The 23,900-nt window shown below is 35.6% G+C and overlaps 2 protein-coding genes and 11 non-coding genes across 14 annotated transcripts; 5 read left to right on the forward strand and 8 right to left on the reverse strand.

The window, feature by feature from the left end:
- Positions 1–1,846: 1,846 nt before the first annotated feature.
- On the reverse strand, positions 1,847–2,038 carry C30C11.5. Its single transcript, NR_052523.1, has one exon. It is a non-coding gene; the product is annotated as an Unclassified non-coding RNA C30C11.5 (non-coding RNA).
- A 191-nt stretch (positions 2,039–2,229) lies between these two features.
- On the reverse strand, positions 2,230–2,376 carry C30C11.12. The gene has a single exon (NR_052524.1). It is a non-coding gene; the product is annotated as an Unclassified non-coding RNA C30C11.12 (non-coding RNA).
- A 2,723-nt stretch (positions 2,377–5,099) lies between these two features.
- C30C11.13 lies at positions 5,100–5,240 on the reverse strand. The gene has a single exon (NR_052525.1). It is a non-coding gene; the product is annotated as an Unclassified non-coding RNA C30C11.13 (non-coding RNA).
- A 4,818-nt stretch (positions 5,241–10,058) lies between these two features.
- On the reverse strand, positions 10,059–10,232 carry C30C11.11. The gene has a single exon (NR_052526.1). It is a non-coding gene; the product is annotated as an Unclassified non-coding RNA C30C11.11 (non-coding RNA).
- Positions 10,233–10,306: 74 nt separating this feature from the next.
- Positions 10,307–10,570, reverse strand: C30C11.10. Its single transcript, NR_052527.1, has one exon. It is a non-coding gene; the product is annotated as an Unclassified non-coding RNA C30C11.10 (non-coding RNA).
- Positions 10,405–10,526, forward strand: C30C11.9. The gene has a single exon (NR_052528.1). It is a non-coding gene; the product is annotated as an Unclassified non-coding RNA C30C11.9 (non-coding RNA).
- A 627-nt stretch (positions 10,571–11,197) lies between the features above and the next one.
- Positions 11,198–11,316, reverse strand: C30C11.6. Its single transcript, NR_052529.1, has one exon. It is a non-coding gene; the product is annotated as an Unclassified non-coding RNA C30C11.6 (non-coding RNA).
- A 164-nt stretch (positions 11,317–11,480) lies between these two features.
- mig-39 lies at positions 11,481–22,840 on the forward strand (the record flags this gene model as incomplete). Of its 2 annotated transcripts, NM_066470.9 has the most annotated exons (6): positions 11,481–11,537; positions 16,949–17,088; positions 18,766–19,301; positions 19,355–20,867; positions 20,914–21,333; positions 21,910–22,840. In NM_066470.9, 5 exons carry the CDS (start codon positions 17,017–17,019, stop codon positions 22,198–22,200), a joined length of 2,832 nt encoding a protein of 943 aa, NP_498871.3. The 2 variants fall into 2 exon arrangements, with proteins under 2 accessions (NP_498871.3, NP_001317876.1); NM_001330939.3 differs by lacking the exons at positions 11,481–11,537; positions 16,949–17,088 and having other exon boundaries at positions 18,970–19,301; positions 21,910–22,200.
- On the forward strand, positions 12,155–12,444 carry C30C11.15. The gene has a single exon (NR_101838.1). It is a non-coding gene; the product is annotated as a small nucleolar RNA C30C11.15 (small nucleolar RNA).
- Positions 17,912–18,000, reverse strand: F42H10.10. The gene has a single exon (NR_052530.1). It is a non-coding gene; the product is annotated as an Unclassified non-coding RNA F42H10.10 (non-coding RNA).
- F42H10.t1 lies at positions 17,919–17,991 on the forward strand. The gene has a single exon. It is a non-coding gene; the product is annotated as a tRNA-Lys (tRNA).
- Positions 18,786–19,005, forward strand: F42H10.17. The gene has a single exon (NR_101839.1). It is a non-coding gene; the product is annotated as a small nucleolar RNA F42H10.17 (small nucleolar RNA).
- Positions 22,828–23,897, reverse strand: F42H10.6 (Putative esterase F42H10.6). Its single transcript, NM_066471.6, has 5 exons — positions 23,842–23,897; positions 23,699–23,782; positions 23,545–23,619; positions 23,334–23,443; positions 22,828–23,098 (listed from the first exon to the last, which is right to left on the reverse strand). Exons 1-5 carry the CDS (start codon positions 23,884–23,886, stop codon positions 22,903–22,905), a joined length of 510 nt encoding a protein of 169 aa, NP_498872.1. The 5' UTR covers positions 23,887–23,897; the 3' UTR covers positions 22,828–22,902.
- Between the last annotated feature and the right edge of the window lie 3 nt (positions 23,898–23,900).

Genomic DNA, 23,900 nt, shown 5'->3' on the forward strand with positions numbered 1-23,900 from the left:
TATGATTGAGAGCATAAAGATTTTTAAGCACTTTCGCGCAACGTGTGCGCTGAAAATTTGGAAAATCTTTTTTTTTTTCGATACATGACGAGCCAAACGGCAAATTATTCATTCTTGGTTAGTTCTGCAAGTCATTAAACCTCAGAACTTGGCTGATATTAGTTTTATAGAATAAAATAACGTTTAATTTTTGTAAAGTTTAAAAAATATTTTCTCTTGAAAATCTTCCAGCTATTGCAAATATCATCTCAGCGTTCCTAAACTTGTAGCTGAATCTGTTCCTCAACTCAAACTGTTATTTTCCAAACTCCCTCAACTTTTTTTTCATTTAATGCATATATCTATCTGGTGCACCCAATGCTTCCAACTTTTTTCTTCTCCATCCAAACCAACTCTCAACCGATTCAATTAAAATCACAATTTGTGATTTTCCGCTTTTCTCTTTTCACCACAAAAAAGTTGACACAATTCGAAAGTTAGAGCTCCAATCCTACAGAAAACTTTTTTCCTCGTTTTTCTCCACCAAAACATTGGTACCGCCCGTCTTGTAGTCGTCGCGTACACGGAGGCAATTAAAAAATTGGATTTGTTCTTTTTCTTCTCCTCTCTTTCTAATATTGACTCACAATTTTATTTTCCGTTCGATCAAATTTAGGGGCAAAAGTTGGATACGATGAGGTTCTGCTCAGTTGTTTTTACTTTTTGTGGCAGTTTTTACAATTGCGAAAAATAAAGATTGCCAAAGTTTAACAAATTTCACTAATGTTCTAAGATTTTGTTTAAAGTTGTACCTCGAAGGATCTAGAAAAAAAGCCCCCAAAATATTCAAAAAAATTTCAAAGTGTTTTGAGCTCGGAAAACAGTTATCGTTGAAAATATCTATAATTAACATACTTTTTCCATTCCATTTCAAAACCATATCTACCCATTTTTATCAAACCCGTTGAACGGAGCCAAAACGTTTAGTACCATGAGTCATATTGCGCAAGGAAGAGGGAAAAAGGAAAGAAGATTGATATTTAGGTACACTAAAGTATATTTATGTTCCCTTCGGAAAGTGGTAGATACATAGAGAAAAGGTAGAAAAGAAGAGAAAACAGTAATATATGCAAAGTCTAAATGTGAGTTGAATGATAGGTTCCGCCGATAGGTTGAGTTTATTGAAACTTTACAGATTTGTTTGCCATTTATGTTTTTATGGAAGTTTTACTCAAATTGATTTAATCATAAAATAACATTTTCTGAAAAGATGCTTATTTTTTGGTGTCTCCCCGATAACCTGAACATTTTTCAGTTTGATCTCGCCAGTATCTTAACTAAAGTGTTTTAGGTTTCAGAAATAATTTTCAAATAAGTTATTTTACAAAAATATTATTGAAGGTTACAAGGAAAGGAACTCAGTTTTCCTGAAGTTTAGATCTTAATTTTTTCATGCCATTTTTTATTAATTTAGAGCCGTTCGAGCGTTTGCAAAATTTTTTTAATATTTCAAAAGTTTTCTTCGTTAGTTTTCTGAAACAACCTGAAATCTTTTGGTCAAGCCAGGTAATAACTTTGGAATTTTTCAACAAAAATTCGAATTTTCAAAAAATTTCCAGGATGTTTACTTACCTTCAAACGCCTTTAAAATCATCAATAACTAAAACTTCCACTTTTGAATAATCTTGAAGAGCTCGATTTTTACAACAAGAATTAACTGGAAACTTTCAGTCCAAAAAAACGCCAGAGCAGTAGGAGCTAATGCTTTCTCACAATGTCACCCGAACCTTTCCCTTATCCGAAACCTTATTTTACCACTCTCTCTCTTTGTCACCATGTTCTCCCATTTTCTTCTTGATCCCCCTATTTTTCCGTTTTCTTTTCGACCCACTACCCTATAATAAGTGCGTGTTTTCTTCTTCGTACGGTAAAAGAAAGAGCAATTAGTGTAAGGCGTCCGTTTACGGACAGAGAGAGAGAGAGACGGCACAAAAACGCGTGGCGTCTTGGCACCACCAGAAATTGACGAAACAGTATTCACTTGTCTCCCCCCCCCCCCCCCCCCCCCGGACGCTCACCAAAAAGCGCCAATTTGTCGATCAAACTTTCCCTGTTTTCAATTTCATCTCCACGAGTCGAGAATCAACGACATATAAGTTTTATGACGTGGCAATTGAGAAACTATTGACCTGAATTGGTAGGGGAAGTGTATTTGTGTGGTATTTGTTGAGAAAGGTTATCAAAAAGGGTTTTTCTTCTTTCTCCATTTTTCTCCTTTAGCACTACCACACATAGTGAGGGGACGTATATATATATATATGTTTATATACCACATGTGTCATCCCGTTTAGTAAGCGATAGTGATAGTACTACTAAACTTAAGGTACGAAATGTTATGTTCGGTTTTATTCTTATTTTAGTACCATGATTTATACACCTTTTCTGGGTAAACAAACATCATCTTTCAATAGTTTTGTTCTCTATTTTCTAAAATTGTACCTTTTAAACAATGTCAATAGATTCTGCGATTTTAGAATTTAAAAATAATATACCATATTTCTTCCACTTTTTCTACTCTTTCTATTGCACATCAAAAACTTGTCTATAATTATTTTTTTAATGATAGTCACGCCTACCTACGTACCTGGGTAGAGTGTTTCCCAGCGTTCTCAAATAGAAAATTAAACTTTTTTGTTTCGAGTTTGAAGATTCTCTACATTTTTTATTTAAACAAAATGCTCGTGAAATTGATTTCCTAATTTATAACATTTATTTATAACATTATCGCTTTTGTAAGGTTACCCGTCCATGCTGTATCCAAAAATTTTCCAAATAACTTCACTTTTTTCCAATCCAATACTTTTTGAATACTTTTCCATTTTATATTTCCATTGAAATCAATCAGTTCTCTCCCACCTCTCATACAAAAAGAGTTGAAAGGGTCGATCAAGAGCGTTTTTCAATTTTCCCCCAATTTCTCTGCGTACCGCCCGTAGCTTTTCAGAGTAGAAGAGAGCTTGCTCTTTTTGTGCTCAACTTTTTACCAGAGTTATAACTATAGTTACTAGCCCGCTTTGTTTTTTGGAAAAATCATAATTTTTACCATTTAAATTTGTTTCAAGTTAGTTTACAATATTGCCGTATTTCCAAAAATATAATTTCAAAGTCTTAATTGCAAGTATTAATTCCCTGAAAATTCTAAACCTTTTTTACAATTTTTTTTGCTTTCGATTATTTAATAATATTATATCAACAAATTCAGTTAGATAGAAAAATCTGAAAACAGTTATTTTTATGCGTGCAAGCAGGTAGGTAAGCTGGGAGGTATGAGTCAGGCACACATCCTTAAAGCCCGTAATATTTTCTAACTTTTTCCGGAACATTTTTATTTGACGTCCCGCTTTTCGAAACTAGTTCTCATCTCGAACTCTGTAAATATATATATACCGTAATTTTTATGCAAGACTCTAATAAAAAGAATCCAATTACCAATTAGACTAGTAGCTTTATAAAGAAGTAGAAAAAGAAAAGGGTTATCTTCAGAATCAATCAATTATAAACAACTTCCGGTAAGGCTTCTTCTTTTTCCTGCACTCACTCACTCACTCCCTGCCAAACACCCCCGGCACATCTTAATTTACTTTTCACTCCACCTCCTTGGCTCTTTTCTTGAAAATCGCTCGCTCCTTGTATCCGCTCAATTACACCATCAACCAGTCGTCGAGTAGTCAGTCAGCAATCATGGTTTGACCTGTTTTCCGTTTTTTGTCAATCTTACTTCAATTGTGAGAACACGAGGAACAAGCTAATTTCTACGATAACAAGTACAGGTACCGTAATCTAATAACTTTTGAATCAATCTTCGCATCTACCGGTATATTATTTTTAGAAAAAAATAGTGTGAATAAAAATTTGGAATTTTTAGAAGAGCTGGAAATTTAAAAATTTTTTAGCTGAAAACATTATGATTTTAATTTTTATCAGCCTAGAAGCTCAAAATTTCAGAGTTTTTTTTCGGCTTTAAAACTAGTATTTCTGTGGTTTTTTAAAACAAAAACTACGACTCATGTAAAACTTCTGGTGCTATACATATTAATAGTTTTTTTCATTTTCTGCACAAATTTATTTTACTAAATTTTTCATATTTATCTGCGACACTGCGTAAGATCATATGTGACTGCGCCCTTCTAGGACTACAGTAACCTCATGAGTCAACTGACTATTTGGGATGGATCAGAAGACTTGCAACAGTTGTCTGTTTTCGCGGAGAATTAAAAGTTTGGTGAGCTGTAACAATCGACATTTTTTCTAACCATACCTTGGCAGTACAAAACATTTTTTTCCTGAATCTTTCAAACTCCTAACTGAAATGTTGATCTAAATGCCCCGCCCAACTTTTTAAATGTTCAAAATGTATCTTCTGATGTTTTATCACATTTACTCCATTAGATGAGAATCTCCATCATGTGCCGGAAATGGTGCTCTTCCGATTAATGTTACCTGGAAGAAGGGTTTTTCGATTTGTGGTTGTGGTAAATAGAGAGAAGGTTGAGGCAATGAATATGACAGGATGCGTAGACATTAGTGGTTAAGCAGGAAAGAAGATGAGGTTATTGACACACGGCTGCCACTGGCATTCTACTTAAGTCACCCTACTGAGTTTGATTCAGAGTTGAGTTTTATGGGAAAAGTATAAATCTCGTAAAACTGTTCCTTTTTTTCTTCAGAATTGTTTTCCATGTGCAATATATCACAACTATAAAACCTTTAACAAATTTATTTAAAAACTCGATTCGAAACCCTTGAAAAAGCCAAAGGTTGGACAGGGCTTTTTTAGATGTAAAATTCGATAAAAATTGGAAACTCTTTCGAGAATTTTCCTGAAATATCCCCAATTTGAGCCACCCCAAATTCTTGAGCTTTCTAGAGCTTTCTGCATAGAAATTTCTTCTTAGCCATTTTTTCGTTTTTTTATCTCTAATTTATAGAAAACATCCCATAAGTGACAGCAAACAAATACAGCCCGAGAACAATTTTTGATTGTCTAATTCCAAGACCCTAACCAAATCTCCATCAAAAAAAACCTACTCCCATATCCTTAACTAGACCCCTTCCCCATCTCCTCTCTATACTATTTTCATTGCAATTACCAAAACCATAAACCATTCAAATAGGAGAAGCGGTACCAGTACTTGTTCTCTATGCCTACAATACATACACATTGATATCCTTATCAGTTTATCAGTTACGTAACCGTGTCCAACTGGTTTCAGAGATGGAGAAATGCGCGGTGGTGACGGGCGCCCTACCAGTAAATGCCTATCAGTGACAAAATAGAAGAAGGGCAAGATAAAGAAGAAGCATAACTTTGTTTTGGCCTAATTCTCCTATTTTGTTGGCAGAAAAGTAGATTACATACTAGGGAAAACGAAGGTTTCCGCGTATCTTCCAATGTTCATGACAATAAAAGTCTCTTGCATCTTATCTTGGAGTTTAGCAAAGGCCTGGTGATTGAACCACATAGTATATGTAGTATAGCAGGTATACAGAAGAGCTCGCGGAATGAGGCTGAGCCGCCGTCGTGAAGCATATGCATTTTGGACGCCCTACGCATAAGTCCGGCGAAGGTCACATTGAAGGCAGGTATACAGAAGTTGTCGGGTCAAAGTTTCCATAAATTTTCACTAGACCTCCTATGTAAAGCAGGCCTACGTGCTTGGTAATGCCTAAAATTTGAAGTATCAATGTGAAGTTCGCGCAAGTCTTCCACGAATAGGAAACCCAACAAGAGATCGTAGTTTTTAGTGAAAGTGCAGTCAGCTAAAGGGAGGACTTTTCAGAATTTGAAAATTTCAAAACCAGAATCAGAATCAGAATACGCAATTCTCATCCAATTGTCTTTTCTTTTCATTTTATTCTTCATGATCCACCACCACCAATTTGTGCATACTCGAGCAACTTTGAATACCTTTTTCAACCGACACAAAATTTAATATTCTGATTTCAATCCTCTCATCTTCTTGCTTCAACTCATCACCGCTCTCTGTGTTCTGCGTCTCTCAACGGGTATACGGTAGGCGGGGCGAGTGAGTGGACCTGTCACAAGCATACACCCACCCACTTTTCTTTTTTTTCTCCGAAGAAGAAGAAGAACAACGGAGGAGGAGACATATGGAAGAATAAGGAGGCTTTTGGACCCTTTTGGATTTCTTCGCATTATTTCGTTTTTTAGTGATTCCTGCTATTCTGATCATTTTTTCTTTTTGGAAACATTCACAAAACTTAAGGCTAGTGAAATTAAGGCCTGAAAGGTATCGCAAATATCATAAATTGTTAAAACCCGCTTGGACATCCAAATAACATCCAAATAACATAGTAAAATTTTCAAAAACTGTTCGAAATTTTTTAATTTATGTTCAGTCGAAAATGATAAAAGATCCTATCATAATATTGGAAGTCAACCCAATCAAACTCTCAAGCTTGAAAAATTTCACTCTTTTGGAAAATTTGGCAATTTACCAAAAACAGGCAAAAACAGGTTTGTTCTCGTGCCTATGGTAGTCCCATATAAATATATTTTTAGAATGAATATATTTTTACATACTTTTTTCCCGGGTTTTGTAATAATTCAAAAAGTTAATCAGTGAAAACCCAAACTTTTTGATTTTTACACTACATTTTCAATTGAGTACTTGAAATTTCAAAATCTGGGTTAAACTCTTAACCCATTTCGAGAACCTACTTCATTGTTGTCTAAAATGGATCCTCTTCATAAGTACATAAGTGCATCCTCCTCACAAGCTTTTACCTCTCCCTTCGAACCTTCGAAATTCATACTAAAAGTCAAGAATTTTGTTACCATAGTGTTCAGAGTCTTTTTGAATTGATTTTCAAGTTGAAAAAGTGAAAATCGAGATGAGATGTCTATGAAGATCCTGACCCATTCCAAATACACACATAACCCCTTCTTCCATCCTCCCGACCACTTATCGCCTATTTTGCTTCCGTTTAGAGCTGTGTGCGCCTTTGTGAGTGAGAGAGATGGAAAATTGGTTCAAGTACGGTACCCCTCTCACTCTATTCATAAAACTTTCATTTCATAGCAAAGACAACAGTCAGATGACACATATATTTGTATTGAATAACTGGGATTACGGGTACTAGTAGGCACCAAAGGAGTTTTGAGTTCAACGAGATCTTTCGATGTTCAAGAAGTTTGATTTGGTGTCCCAGGTTTAGATTTCTAAAGGTAGAGTATGCAAATCGTATATAATTTTAGATATTTTTTGGTAAGCTTTACCATGATAATCGGTATTTTTAGAATCAAATGAGTAGGCAGGAATTTTGAGTTAAGAAAACTAAGATTAAAAATGGGACTTTGATTGTGGGTAGGCACGATTTAAAGTGCCTGCCTGCCTATAATTTATTTCTGAATTTCAGTGTGAACCCCCAGACTTGGAGTCCGCATAGTATAGTTTTGCTAGCTATTTTAGAAGTTTTGCTACCTTTCCAGTTCTAGAGTGATGTTTAACATAGAAACGAAATAAAGGAGGCAGGCGTGTAGGCACAAAGTGTAGGCCGCCTTGAAGACATATATATATATATATATATATATTTGTGCCGACGTGGAAACTATGTTAAGATAAGATCGTCTACTTTGACGTCAACTCGAAAATGCTGAAAGCTCATAAATCGATTTCCTCCCTGTTCAAATACGAAAAGTCCTAGTAAGAAGTTTTCAATCGTGATACAGTCTCCACAATGCGCATCATTACATGAGTGTATCAAATCCTTGAACTGTTTTTTTTCTCGGAATCCGCCTTCTCCCTTGTATCCCGAATAACTTGTGTTTCCTTCCACCCGACAACACTTTTCCTTTTTTCCACACTTTTTTCGAGCGGTGCAATGACCTCATCACTGTGTGTTCCGATGTGATATTCTAGGCACTTTTTTGTGTTCATTTTAGATACAAACTCTCATCGTTGCGGCCGAAGAAAAGTACAAGGTGTTGTGATGTGTCCGATGTCCCTCTTCATACCTTCATCATTTCCTAACTTTTTCATCGGGTTACCTTGAGGGTAATAGAGTTCGCTTCAAGGTGACATATATCAAATCTATTTCCCCCTTCTTTTTCCTTGATACTTTTTCCTCATCACACACGCCCTATTGAGTCTAATGAGTATTTGGGCGATATATCTGAGAATATATACATACAGTTGAGTTATGAGTGAGTTAGACACCAGTAGTTGTGCGGGAACTTCCGAAATTTGGAAGAAGCGTTTTAATGAGTTGTCTCTATTCGGAACCATTTCCATTTAACTAATAATACTGTAAAAATTTCAACGGTTATCGCATTGCTAAGGGTTAGGCAGTGTTTTCGAAAAAAATAGCTAACTTTGTAAATTCCAAAAATCATTCTTATTTTGTGGACGGTGTCCCATTCCTCCTTCATCCACTGTTCGTGACTTAGGTCTCATTACTGATTGCAAACTTAAGTTTGATCCCCACATTGCTAAAGTTAGCTGCCTAGCCTTGCTCAGAGCAAAACAAATTCTCAAGGCATTCTCCTCCAATACACCTAAGTTTTATGCCCATCTCTTTAAGACTTACGTGGCCCCTATTCTCAATTACTGCTCCGAAATCTATTCCCCTCCACCTAAATCTTTGCTCTCAGCTAAACTTGAACAACCTCTAAGACACTTTACCAAGCGCGTTCTGCAAAGATGCAATACCAAATCCTCCTGTTATGAAAACCGACTAAGTATTATGGATCTCCACTCCACCAGACACGATAGAATTAAAGCTCAATTGAAATTACTCTATAGACTTTTAACAGGTACTTCTCATTTTTCTAACCTCAATCAATTTGTCACTTTTTCTAGTTCAAATAGACATCCAATGATTCTAGTTAGGAAGGACAAATGCTCCACCCATTTCTTTGCTCGTATTATCCCCATTTGGAACAACTTATTCAATAATGTTACGGTTTTCTTGTCCCCTCCCCAGTTCTCTGATTATATTGATCTCAACATTCCCCGGTGCTAATTACACATCTACTTTCACTTTTTCTTTCTCTACCTTTCACCGGTTTTGTATTATCTTTTTTTTTCTTTTTTAATTAATTTTTACTCGAGTTGAACTCTTTTAGGGTTCGTCTCGTTTTATCTGTTTATTTCTCTTTTTTTTTAAGTTGAATAAACTCAATTCAATTCAATCTCGGTGAACAAACAAAAACCAACCGATTCATTAGTCACCATTATGATGATTTGTGACCCATCTGTATTTAGTTCATAAACTCTTTCCGTCTTTTCTTTGCTAGAGTTTCACCCAATATTCTTCCCATCTTCTTATTTCTTTTGCTCCTACCCCAACCCTTTCTCTAATATAAACATTTTTAACTTTTCTTCCCTGTCCGCTTCCTCCTATTTTCCCGCATTTTTCGCTCCTCTCTGTACTTTTTATTTTTTCTCAGTTTTCCAATTTTTCGTTCGTTTGTTCCATCACCGCCTCCTCCTTCTCGTCAGATGCTTCTATTATTAGCTGTCCTACCGTTTTGAAAGGAGGTAGAAGAGTCACCTGCCACGTCATCAATTGTATAGCACATCAGAAGAAGGTTTACCTCTCGAATATTGAGAAATAACAACAACCACTTTTTGTTTCAATTGATTCGTCGCTTCTTCCTTTTCTTTTTTGACCATCCCAAAACATATTGGATATTGAGTTGTGAGCAACCGGTGAAAGTTTTGAGAGAGAAAAACTATGAGGAATGTTGGTATTCTAGAACTTTGTTTAGAAATGTGAAATGTTCATATTCGTGACTGCCGTGATTTTGAAACTAGTAAAAAGCAGTTGTCCAGCTTTGTTCCCGTTGTAACCTTTAAAAGAAGAATTTAATACAGTTTAGTATGATCTAGATAACTAAATGAACCACACAGTTCATATTTGTTTCTCACTTGGGTGGTCGTAAAAAAGATAAAAACTGATTAAAAGTTATGCCTGCTGGGGCTTTACCACAATATATATATTTCCCTGATGCCACCTTAACCTCTACCAGGTCAAAACTTCATGCAACCCTTCAAAAAACCACCACCAGAAGCATCCCGTCTATCATTGCTAAATGTTTGGCAAAAATTATATGACCCATGGGACTGGAGAAAGGTTTGCCCTTATTTCTTGGATCCGGAAATTTTGAGAGTAGTACTCGTAACTCAAAATGAGATGGACGATGCCCTCTGGGCACTTTGCTCCTGATTTTTAGATTTTTTCAATTTATTTTTGTAAGGACCTAACAATAGAGAAACCTTAAAACTCGACGAATATTTTGAGAATGTGTCCCAAGTGTTGTGTTATCCCATACCCAAAACCCGTATTGTCCCTTCGTTTGTTTTGCAACAAACGAGCCAGCGGCTCCTCTTAAAGAGCTCAGCTCGACTCGGGCTTCAACATGAGCGCGCGCCAATTTTTGATGGATTATGTCGTTTTGATGGGTAAGAGCACCTGATGCTCCTTAGGGGGATGCGACTCGGATACACGAGCCTGAAGATGGGGAGAGTCCAGCGTTTATGGTGTGTGAGTATGATTGATGGCCTAGGTTCGTTATACACTATGACAACTCTTCCTTCTTAGTTTCGACATCATTGTGAGGCCTAAACAAAACTCTCTCTGTGATTACATCTCTTGTCTCACTTATTCCCGATTGGCTTACCGTAGTAGCTTCTTCTTGTAGGTCGCGTATAAATACTACTTGGGTGGGTACTGGTGGAATCCAAGTTTCATTTTTGTTTAAGTAAAACTTTTTTCTGTAAAACCAGGTACCTATCAGGGCCACAGAAAAGGTATCCACAACTTGTCTGGTCGATTTTCTGCCAATTCGATTCGTTGGAAATTCTTAATTATTAATTTTACGGGAAGTCGTAGTAACCAGCATTTTAAAATCTGAATTGGGTTCTACAAAAGATTAACCGGACCCTACATGACTTCAGTGAATCTGAAATCGTAGACTTCTAGATGCTCATTTCAGCTACATGCTTCAAATAGTCCATATCATTCAGTATTATCAAATCTTATTAAATTGAAAGAAATTCAGTTTTTTAACCCAAACGTTCTATTACCAGCATCTCCAAAATACCTCAATTCCTTCTCAAAAACATATCCATTCACCTATTCTCATATCCATGTCCTTCGACCATTTGTCTTTTCCTTCTTCGGGTTTTTTGTCGCAACGCCCTTTTTTGCTCATCCCAATATCCCTGTGTGAAGCATTTTTTCTCAAAAATCCAGAGAAACACAAAAAAGAGTAACCCATAAATTTGCGGCATTTCCTTCACCACCGAAAGACGAAGCCCTCATTTCCAAATAAATTCATATTTTTTTGTGGTTTCTTTTAGGTTTTGTAGATCCCGATAGCCGCCCAAATTTTCCCCATGGGACATGAGATTTCATTTGTTTTATTTCTTTACTAATTTAAATTTTTTTAAATTAGAATCAAGACCAATTTTCAGGTACTATTGCCACAATTGCTGAGATCATTGCACAAATCCCAGGAAAACCCGAAAAACGTAAGTTAAACCTAAAAACTAGAATAGTGTGTATACTATAAAACCAAGTCAGAAAATATCTATATAGTTATGATGATGTTTAGTAAATATTGAGAGAAGAAGGAAAAAAGAAGGAATGGTATTTGTGAGTGTTTTATGGGCGATTCGCGCTCCACATTTCACTCAGTACCTGACAGTTTATTGTTATTTATTTTTAGAGAAAAGTAAGAGTTTTCGAATTTATCAACTTTCAAAGGTTTTATGAAAGAAATTTTGGTATACTTATTTACCCACTGACCCACTGAGATTATTCAAAAATTTCGGATAGCTTTAGGTTTTCTTTTTACAAAATATGATATTTTGTTTTTATTACACTTTACCAGTTAAAAATGTTTCAATATACAATTTAGATTTAAACATTTATTGACTGTCAAAACTGAAAATCTTCCAACCCAAACCCTTCCAATTCATTTTCCATAACTCGCACATTGTTCTTCTATCATTCAATTTAGCAATAAGTGGCTCTCGAAATCTTTGTAGGTCCCACCAGTTGATGAGAATCCACGAACACTTTACACCCAAAGAGTTTTTAGGAGGTCTATTGATGAAAAGACACGGAGGGGCCGGATGGTTTTTGGGAACAAATGAAACCATCTGGTTTTGGTTACCACGGAGAAAGAGGGGGAAAGAGCAAGTTGGGGAAATGGGCAAAAAATAAAGAGGAAGAGCACTTCGGTGTTGGGAAAATTTGAGTCACTTTTGAGTTTTGTTAGACCAAATTTTTGCTAAATGATTTTAGGATATGGGGAGAGTATAGATAACATTTAGCATATATAGTAGGTTCATCTTCAGGTGTTCGTATAACTTTTCAATCAAATTTTGCGATTTCAACGAATTTTTTTTCTAACTGCCAATAATTTACGATCATATCAATTTCCAATAGGTTGAGCATGTTTATTTACTCAAATTTCGTTCGAGTCGTCCATTGTATAATATGAGTCAATTTTCCACCAATTTTCTCTTATTCCTCTCTCTCTTTTTCTCGTTTCCTCAATCACCCATCACTACTGTTTGAGAGCCGTCCTGTGACAATGTATGCTGACTCATTTTGTATTTTCCTCTTCCGAAAATTGGCGATCATTACTATTATTTCTGTGTACCGCCCTTGTCTCAGCCATCTCCTCCTGCTAGAATGGTTTCATGAACATTCGTATATTTAAATAAAACAGTTTAGGTTTCGAAATGAACAGTGAAGTTGTGGCCGAACAAGTTGAGATAGCCCACTTCTTTTTGGCGTCTTCTGGGGTAGATTCATATCTTTTTTATGCGTATTTTGGTGGGAGGGGGCCGAGACAGAATTCAAGATCCTCCTAAATATGTATGGTTTCTGAACCGTTGCATATTACTTTTCAAATCCATTTTGCTCTTATTCAATTATTTTCCCAATTTTTACACAACCTGTAAATAATACCACGAAGTCCTTTGAGATAACCAAACATCATAATTAAACACTCCAAAAGTTGTAAGATTTTTGTAAATTTTATGCCAAGGCCTTGGTAAATGTCCAAATTATCTAGTTTCAGATTTTTGAGAAATTCAGAGTATTGTTGCATTTTTGAATGACTTCTAGGTTTATCAGTAGCAAAAACTTTGCAATCGCCATTGATTGACTAAAATGAAAAAATTTTCAAAAAATGTTATGATATTTTTCTTTCAGTTTAAATAAACACTTTTCTCTTTAGTGCTCCTCTACTTTTAAGCATTTAAAAGTCTTATTGAACTTTCAAATTATTTATTCTTTGAAAACTTCCTCTATTATCAAAAATCAAGGGTTTCTACCACGCAAAACCAAAATAAATCAAATCAAGATATTCAAATAATTCTTCATTTTTCTTTTTCCCTTTCATTCCCATTTCCCCAAAATCCGTCGCAAAATCGGCTCTTGGACACACGCCGATCACCTCTTCTTCTTTCATCTAGAATCCGTCGTCATCCTCTCGCGTACAGCCAAGTAGCTTACTGATAAGCCAGCAGCTCCTCGAGCCGTCGGGTTTTTTTCAACCGTGTTTTTAACATTCTAGGTAGATATAGATATAACTCACCGGTATTATCGTTTCATTTTAGTATTGAAAACAAAGATTATCTTTTGGGTATAAGAAAAAATGAAATAGTAATTTTGAAGAGTGGTATTCCAATTTTTATTACCTATAGGATAATTTATTGTTTTTATTATTTTTGCTGTGAATAACAGTATTTGTCATATATTAACATCTATCAAGAAATTTCAAAAACTCTTAGACTATCATATTCTATGTTCTACAAGCATATTTTCTTGATAAGTGTGACGTCACACACGGTTTTTAAACTTATGGTAAGACTCGATTTTAATATTCAATAAAAATATCCCTGTGTTTTAAACTGCGGAGAGACCGTCAAATCACCAAGAGTATTTCAAATGCTCAATTTGTGAACTGCGCTAAAATAATTTTTTGAAAATCCGTAATTTATCTAACCATATTCCTAATTTTGGCATTTCCATTTTGAATTTTTTTCCAGTCTTTGAAATTGTTTTGCTATCACAATCAAAAAGTTTAATTGAATGTTGAAAACTACCAACTTCTAAATTGAAATATTATGTTTCTAAAGTATAATGGAATTGAATTTCATTTTCAACTTTAGTTTTATTTTTCAACAAATATCAATCTAAAGAAAAGCCTACAGGTAATCCTAGTTATCCGCTTTGCAGTTTTTGGAGAGTTATTGAATCATAAAATCTTATCAAACTGCACAATAGTTAGGAAATAGTGGAAGAAAATCAGTAATAGAAGGCATCTATGGTAGGCAAGCATTTCTTTATGCCTGCCTGCCCATCGCGTGGCCACTTACAGTTAGGCAGAAGTGTTGACACAAGGTATGAAAAATTATTACATCTTCCATCCAAAAAAACGTTATGGAATATTTTAAAATGTACTGAAGAAATAATTTTAAAATCTTTTTCTGTCGGAATGTTTATTGATATCTTCAAAATAAACCCTTTTAAAAATTATCAATCGGGTGCAGTAGTAATTTCCTAACATCACTTACCTATATATCCTCCAAAACCTCAATCAGTTTCTCCTTGTAAATACTCAGCATCCTGCAGTTTTCTTGAGAACTCATTACCTTAGGTGATGTGGTTGTTGAAATCTTGTTGTCAACTTGAAAAAGATTATCCCACTCTACCCGGTTGTTGATGTACTCTCGGTTATCTTCTCATTTAACTGTGCATTCTTCTAGTTTCTCATATTCTAATTTGCTAAGTGTTACACACCTCCATCTTTTCGACTCCGCCCCATTGGGCTCTTCTTGTTGAAAACATAATCGGCCTAAATAGAGATGAAGATAGAACAGATAGAGAAATTCAAATGAATATATAAAGAAATGGAATTCAACTGAAATCAACTCATTTCCCTCTCGTCTCAAATTCGACAAAGATTTTTTTCAATTGAAATCGAAGTAGAATAAGAAAAAAAAAGAAGAGAAAAAACTATTAAAGTAACTTTAAATCGAAAGATAAAAAGGTGAAATAAGACATTTTTTGGAACCGAAAAGAAAATAAGAATAAAGAAAATGCAAACAAAATTGGAACGTCCAATTGCTCAGTATTCCTACTTATATTATGATGATGATCAACAGCAAACAATTGCGGCGAACAGACGTCGTAAAGGTCAGAATCTAGGAGTAACTGTGGAGCCTTGTTAATTCAAGTAGTTAAAAAATGAATTCTCCAGAAGTTCTAAGACCGAACAGTTAGGAAAGTTCTAAAAATTCTCAATGCTCATATTGTAACAGTTTTGCATTTCTAGACAAATTTCTGAAAATTTTAAGTCAATTTTTTGGCAATTTCAGGCAATATTTAGGTGATTTTGTGACAATCTTTGGCAAGTTAGACAACTTAATGCATAAATTTCCTGCCTATTGGCCTCATATTCTTTGTTGAAACTCCTACTTGACATGACGTCACGAATTAACTTTTTCTTGTCCTCTACTTTTTGAAATGGCAAATAATTATTTGTGATCAGAATTTCCGTGTCTTGCGACGTTCACCTCCTTATACTCTGTTCTCATCCTAGGATTAGCTCTGTTACGTTGATCTGAAACGAGTTTGAGTCAAAACTCGGAAATTTATTTGGACACTATTTTTAATATACTCTAATTTATACAAAGCTTCAAATGTATTACTTCTTTCCCAAATTTTTCGGTGATCAAAATCGTTTATTATTTGCCAACCATATATATATATATATATATTTCGAGAGGGGGATACAACTCAAAACCTACATACAGTCTCACTGTGCCCAGTGGCTTTTGCACATAATGGCGAAACGATGCAATATCACATTGTTTGCGGGCGGCCCATCTGAACCAACACACATCGAGTATGGAAGAATGCGCGCCTAGAGGCGCCTTTTACCTCAAAATCACATTTTACTCCAACAATTGTACTGTACCGCATTTTGGTGTCTCCCGAAGATATTCTTTTTCCATGGTTGATAGGATTTTTTCAATGCAGTTTGCTTAAATACAGTAGCAACTTTAACGTTTGTTATTTACCGAAGTAGCTAAGAAGCCAATTCTCAAATTTCTGAGTATTCACTCTTCTTCTGTTGATACAAAATATACCATTTTTGCCCTAAAGGAATTTGTGGATATAAATTTCCAGTCCATCTCCTATCGTTTCACAACCATTCGAAAAGTCATTTTCTAAATAATCAGTCGACCAATGATTTTTATACAGGTACAGAAGTTGCCTCCATGGCATTTAAGTAACTTCAGCGCCTACCGTAAAACTACATATGAAACCACTTTCAAATACCAAGATTTAACACCACTGGAAGATGGAAATCGTAGAAAATATATTCAAAAACTTTCAGAATTTTTCTTTTCGATTTACCAAAAAAATGAAACAAAAGCAAATAGAAACCTCTCTTTTGGGGATGGGTGTTGTGTGGGAATTCACCGACACACTCAACGATGAAAACCGTTCATTTTTCCATATTTTTCATTTCTTTTGCGGTTGACTTGAAACAGAGCGACAAAATATGACTATAGGTAGATATTTCTAGCTTGCAAACGGTTAGCACTAATTATAACAGCATTAGTTATTCTATAAGAATCTTGAAGTTTTTCTTTGGGTAATATCTTTCTAAGTTTCTTTACCGTAAAACAATGTTTGTACATGAATAAATATGGAAATTTGGCATTCGGTGCTGGGCCTCCGGTTCTATAATTTTATGACCCAAGAGCGAGGCGGTGGGAGCCAAGGCATCATTCTCTTTTCTCTCGTTTTGTTCTTTTACTTCCTATACGGTTCCTATACCCTCCCACCGTCTTTTTATTCAATTTCTCCACGATTTGTTGTTTTGACTTTAAACACATTGTTTTATTTTCAGGTTTTGCATGCGATAAGTTTCTTGAACGTTCCGAAAGTTTGCTCTCGCGCACCGAATCCACGACCACGATGAGCAGCGTAAGCAGTGATATTGATGGACCTCCGGAGACAAAACGATTCAGAATTGATGTAGATACACAGGTAAGGATCTATTTAGTGCATTTTGTGAGGTTAGAAAAGGGCTCATCGTCATATGGCTATTACCCAGACGCGGATTTTCGCGCCGAAACTACGGTACCCGGTCACGACAGGATAGTATTTTTGTTGAATAAGAGAAAGTGTGCGCCTTTAGAGAGTACTGTAATTTCAAACTTTCGTTGCAGCGTAATTTTAGTTGATTTTTCATAACTTTCCGGTAAAGGGATATTTATCTATAATATTAAAATGCTCAAATAAAACAACAAAATCCAGGAAAATTTAAAGCGAAAGTACTCTTCAAAGGCGCACACCTTTTCTAATTTAATATTAATTTCTCTCGTCAAGACCGGGTACCGTAATTTTCGGTTCAAGTCCCGTTACACCAAATCCTTTAAGAATATGGTTCCTAATTTCGATGATAACTTCTTTTGAAAAAATATGACGTGACACATTCGAAATCGAATAAATCCCAGCGGATTGTAGCAAGAATATCTTGGTTTTCATTTCAGTTCTTAACTGATTTCCAGCTAAATCTTGAAAATTCAAAACACCATTTCAATAATTGAAAAAGATTAAGGAACTGAAGTGAGGATAAACCTGTTGGTTCTGTTACATACGGAAACATATATTTTATTGAAATCAAAGTATTTCAGCATTATCTGCTGGAGAGAAATTTAAAAGTTTAAAAATTGTTTAAATATCCGCATGCGGATCCGCATCAAGAAGGGGAAAATTACTTGAAAACCATTTTGAAGTATTGCAACAAGTCCTCCACAGAGCCGGTATGTGTAGGTTCAGAAAGGCATGTTAGACAGACGACGTACGTCATCGCCGCCCGGTTAGCTCAGTCGGTAGAGCACCAGACTCTTAATCTGGTTGTCGCGGGTTCGAGCCCCGCATTGGGCTTATCTTTTTGAAATTTACAACCATTTTTTCCATTCATTTGATTATCAATCGAGCATGCGCTCAGTAAATGCCATAAAAGTGATCATGTTCCTCCCACACTAATTTGTGTTATTACAAAAGAAAGAAATCGGATTCACAAAATGGCAGGTGATGTTAGACATCAAATCAAATCCAAACGGATTGTCGAAATGAATTTCTTCATCTCCATTTCATTTCTTAACGGGAGTTTAATACAAAAAACTCAAATCCTTATAGATACAACTCACATAAAAAAGCAATTTCAATAATTGAAAAAGATTAGAAAACTGAGAGGATGAGCCTTGTCTCACCACATATCTTTCTACATTTCGAATTTATTTGAGTGATTTGTTGCAAGCATCGGAAACAAAAAGTGTATTTTTTGAATTTGAATAAATAAATATATATTTAAATAAGCGGTTTGAAATCAAATCTGCCCGATGGATGTTGAAAGGGTAGAGCTGAAAATAGCTGTTCGCAAACAATGAGGGACTGACAATATTCCCGCGCTATGCCTACCTTGTAGGAAAACATGTAGGCATTTTATAAAATATTCTGAATTCATACTCAGAAGTATATTGAAGGTGAATCCAACTCTGTTAGATCTAGAGATTATCGTCTTAACCCGGATATTAGAATATTTGAGAGGTGGGTGGGATTTGTTAGGTTATGAAATGAGACAACGTAGTATTCGATCCGAATGCTCACTTTACTTTCTGTTTCGATTCAATAAAGCACCGAAATTTTGAATTTCAGGTTGGAATCGATACCCCATCGGTGTCAACAAACTGTGCACCTCCAGTTGCTGGTGAAGCTTCACAAGATGGACAATCTCCAGCTGCACCGTCTTCTGCAAGTTACCGATCATCAAATAGCAGTGTCATTTCATCATCTGAATCACCAATTAAAGATGAGGACGTTGATGTACATGATGGTCAAGATGATACAGAAGATATTGCGATGGATGTTAGTGGTTCAACTGGATCAATTGTCAATAACAGTGAAATATTTGAAATGCTTAACAAAACATTTGGCGGGGTATTTAATTGTGATTTGGAAGGAATTATGAGACCTTCTGCACTAATGCATCCATCATCTCCACCTACTCCGATTCAATCAGCTGGTATTCCTGGAGCTCTTGCAGTTGCTCAAAGTCCGGCTGCTCAACTTTTCTCTGGAGATGACTGGAGCTGGCACCGAAATCCGGCTGCCTCAATTCGAAGTGGTGGAACCAATAAACAAACTCCCGTTTGGAAGTATTTCGTTTATAATAAGACTGAAAATTTGAGCAGGTAAGACTTATAATAATAGTTTCAGCCCATTTCCCAAAAGTTGATAATTTCAGATGCATTGTTGGAGACTGTACCTATATGTTGAAAGGACCACATACCTCTACACTGGCATGCCATTTGAAGAAGCATACACGGGAATACTCCGAGTTTCAGAAGCTTAAAACAGAATATTCTCGAACTAAATTGGATCAGCAACCCAAAATCCCAGATGGAGCACCTCATCCATTAACCCTTCAGACACAGAATACTCCTCGGCAAACTGGTTCACCTGCTTCAACGTGTAACACAAATAGCAACACTTCGTCATCAGTTTCTTCTGGAAGTGGAATTGGTTCTGGATCAGGGTCTACAATGGATCTGAGCATGAAGAAGCCTAAGAAAGAGCCGAGCTCTGCTAAGCTCAATGAAATGCTATTCAATGGGCTCCGTCAGGCAACAAATAATTCAAACGGATCTCCTCCAACAACTCCACATGCTCCACAACTTCCAAATATTCCAAGTTTCGTTACCAATATGATGCTTCAAATGAATCCATTACACATGATGTTGGCTCAATCTTTGCCTGGAGCAACTCCACCAACTCCAACAAGTTCAAATGCCGGATTGAATGCTCTTCAACAAGCTGGTCTCACATTGGCAGCAAATGGGCAGATAATTCAATCGAAGAAATGGAGAAATGATGATAAGAAACAAAAAGAGTTGTGTACTAAATTTGCGTTAGCCCTAGCCACGTCACACGTTGACTTTGAAGTTGTACAGAATCCATTGTGGAAAGAAGTTTTTGAAATGGCTCAGCCGAAATTTTCAATTCCAACTGAATCTCAATACGAACACATTGTGAACTCGACAAGTCATAAACTGATTCAAAGTTTGAAAAGTCAACTATCTGCAAGCAAGAAACTCAACCTTCTTCTGGATATCACAAAAATCACTGCAGACATCTCTAGAGTCACCGTATCTGTAGCATTGACAGGCGGAGCTGGAAATAGTTATGAGACTCAAGTGATTCTTCTCGCCTTCCGAAACATCAACGGAAACCAATCAGAAGATCTCACAGCCGTATTTGAAAAAGTCCTTCAGGACTACAATATTTCTCCAAGTTCAATCAATCGTGTGATTTGCTCTGGTCTGAACGAGCTCGCTGAGCCCGCCGAGCTTCCAAAACAAATGGATTCTTTCTCATCTCGTCTTGCTAATTGTTTTAAATCTTGGCTTGAAACATCTCCAACAGTTGAAGTTTTGAAGAAAAATGTATACGCGATGCTTGTGTCCTACCTGACAGTTCCAGCAGCTATTCAACTTGCAAGTCAAATGCTAAAGGCAAAGTTTGAGGTGCCACTCACTGAACCATTCCATGTGATTGTTGAGCATTTGGTAGCTCATCGGGATATTTATCAAATGAATATGGAAGGAATCACTTTGATTTCTGAACGTGAATGGAATAAAGTGACTGGAATCCATCATCTTATGAATATCTTCAAACCATTTATGACATATTCAACAGATATGACAACCGTTGATACTGTTATTCCAACAATTGTACAAATTCAAAATGTTTTGGAAAAGGTTTTGTTTGAAACTAGTAATAAAATCATTTTAATACATTTTGCAGGATATCTATCACTTGGGAGACATCGGATCTGATCTTCTAACTTCTTTGAAACAAACTGTCGCACCAATCATGAATCCTGAACACGAGAACTTTGATTCCACGTACATCCAAGCCACTGCTCTGAATCCTCAATTGGCTGTTACACTAACTTCTGATCAAATGACAACTGCGAAATCTCTCATTGAAACTGAAATTTCGAGGCGAACCAAGAAGATGAGAAAAGCTCAAAGTGATAAGAAATTGGCAATGGGTGTGGATTCACTATTGGCAAATGTTATGAGGAAAAATGATGGAGGATCTGATGGAGGATGTGAGACAGCATTGGCAATTTATGGAGATTTATTTCAGTCGATAACTGGAAACAGTTCTGAATCAAAGGAAAATATTGTGAATCAGTATTTTGATGAGATTTCTAGCACCGTAAGTTTTACTTTTCACTAATTTCATAGATATCATATTTTTCCAAATTGCACCCCGTTGTTTAACTTTGACAGCTTATATCTCAGTTGTTGCGTGTTCTATTCCAAAATTGTCAGCTAACAAAATAATTATTATTTAGTTATTTTTCTATTGTATTTTAGTTAATAATTTATTGATATCTTCAAAATGAACCGAGATATAATCTTTCGAAATAAAGTAATGAGGTGCAATACTACGGTAATTGACTAGTATGAAGAAGAATTATCAGTCGACTGAGTTTCTAGAAAAGTACAAGTTGTTTCAAAACTTAAAACAAATAAATTTAATTTTAAATAAACTTCTTTCCAACTCTTTACGTGACAATACGATATCTAGAAGATTAAATTTTAAACTGTCATGTTATCCTAGCACTATGCGATAATTGCTCTCTACCTAAAATCCGCTAAAAGAGTGGGATAATCTAGAAGATCATACGAGGGTGGTTGAAAATGAAAATGAAAGTAGTTTGTGCTAGCTGAAATCTGGAATTTTCTATTTTTATGTCTATGAAAAACAAATCAAAAATCAAAATTTCAGACTTCTGTGGAAAGCATGTTCATGCTTCGAACATTCGGCAATCCAATGCAAGCTCCACTCTCTTATTGGAAATCTTGCTCATCACGATGCTCGGAGCTCTCGGATCTTGCCACTGAACTTTTATCCATTCCAATCTTCACTCTTACCGCTGAACGCGTTTTAAGCTTTTCACCGGATTCGAGCTCTTTAAACACAAATTTGATTCTTACAAATTTAGACTCTACCGATCAGTTTGAGAAGCAAGTTTTACTCCGTTTCAATCGTCAGATTGTTTCGAAACTTTTTAATTAGATATTCAGTTTTTACATACTTTTCTGTCAGATAATACAGTATTTTCTCCTACTACGAGTCGTTTTATTCATTTTTAGCAGCTTCTTCCAACCCAACTCTCCTAGTCTCTTCTTTTCCCAGAACTTTCTATTTCTCAATGCCATTCATGCTCGTTGTTTCAAAACATTCACAAATTCCTGAAATTAATTGCTTTAAGACAAATTTGAATATTTCTTGCCCGCATACTCGGCAATCTCGCTCTATTGATGAGGTTTCGTAGAGCGTGTATACGTATGCATAATAATTCGAAATCTACATTATTTAAGACGCATTTCTAAATATAATTTATTATTGTATTTATTGATTTCCATCCAAAAAAATTAAACGGTGAATATTTTCTCTCTGTCCCATCTCTCGTTCCTTCAAATAAGAAACTCTTGAGCAAAACCAATGTGCAATTTTTAAACTTTTAAACTTCTTTCATTATTTTCTCCATTCCATGTCCGCTTTTCCTTGCACCAAGCATGTGATATTCCTTTTTTATTCTCGGCCCCCCAAATTCTCTACATTGTATTTTATTATTGTTCTCCCCCATTTTTTCTCGATATTTGCGTTTTCGGTGGCTTCTCACATTCTCCAAAAAAGTTTCAATAAAATATTTTTTATATCACAAATCGAACCCAAAAGAAACAATTATTATGCAAAAAGAAAGAACAAACATAATTAAAACTGCGTGCCATTTTCCACAGAAATTCCAGGCTGATTTGGAAGGAATGCTAGAGTATGTTTTCCCTTTGCCGACATTTTTCCATCCGATTTCCGCCGGAATTCACAATCGGTAAATGCCATTGTTCGTCCGACTTTCAATACGTGTGCAGTGATTTCCAGAACGTCTCCAACTTTGACTGGTAGAAGGTAGCTGAAAAAAGATTTTTTTAGAAAACAAACCACTTCTTTTGTTTCTTAAATATACCTAATTCAATTTTTGTGAGAAATTCAAAGAAACAATTGAAATATTTTGAATAGTTTTGAAATGGTGTGATGGCTCCACTTTTTTTTTTTTGATAGATGATGTCATTTTCAATTTACGCGAAAAAACATCAGACTTTACAATCTGATTTTTAAAATCATACTATTGTTAGAGCAAAGTTTACCTAACAGCCAGTTCAACAGAAGCCATTCCTTTATCTTTTACTGTGACTCCAACTGCCCGAGCGGTGATAACATCTGTCAGGGTAGCAGTTTGACCGCCGTGAAGTGTTCCCTGAAAAATTGCGATAATTTTTCGGAATATTCATTTTTCTTTAAATTTAATTTTACTGGTATTTTAAACAAGTTTTCATGAAATTTTAGGACTAAACGCACTTTTGAGTTCAAGTGTTGATGCTGCACCACCATTTCACATACCAGCTTGCTCTTCGTGACCTCCACCGGATAAACCTGAAATTATATTTTGAATTAATATATTTTGAATGAAAAAAAATTCCTAATCTTAAACTATTATCAAAAAAAAACTGACATCTTCAGCCACTCGATTGAAATTTGTGGAACCTTTCATTTTGTTGAAAACTCGAACTTGCTCCGCGAGCAGCTCTTCGCTTGTCTGAAATCTATTTTCAAATTAAATTATGTATCTTTTTTATTAATAAATATGTAACATACCGGTTCAATTACAGCGTCAGTAGAAGACTCGGAGTGGCCAACCATTTTTCAGGTGAGAA

Source organism: Caenorhabditis elegans, chromosome III, assembly GCF_000002985.6.
Source record: "Caenorhabditis elegans chromosome III".
In the NCBI taxonomy this organism is placed as follows: domain Eukaryota; kingdom Metazoa; phylum Nematoda; class Chromadorea; order Rhabditida; family Rhabditidae; genus Caenorhabditis; species Caenorhabditis elegans.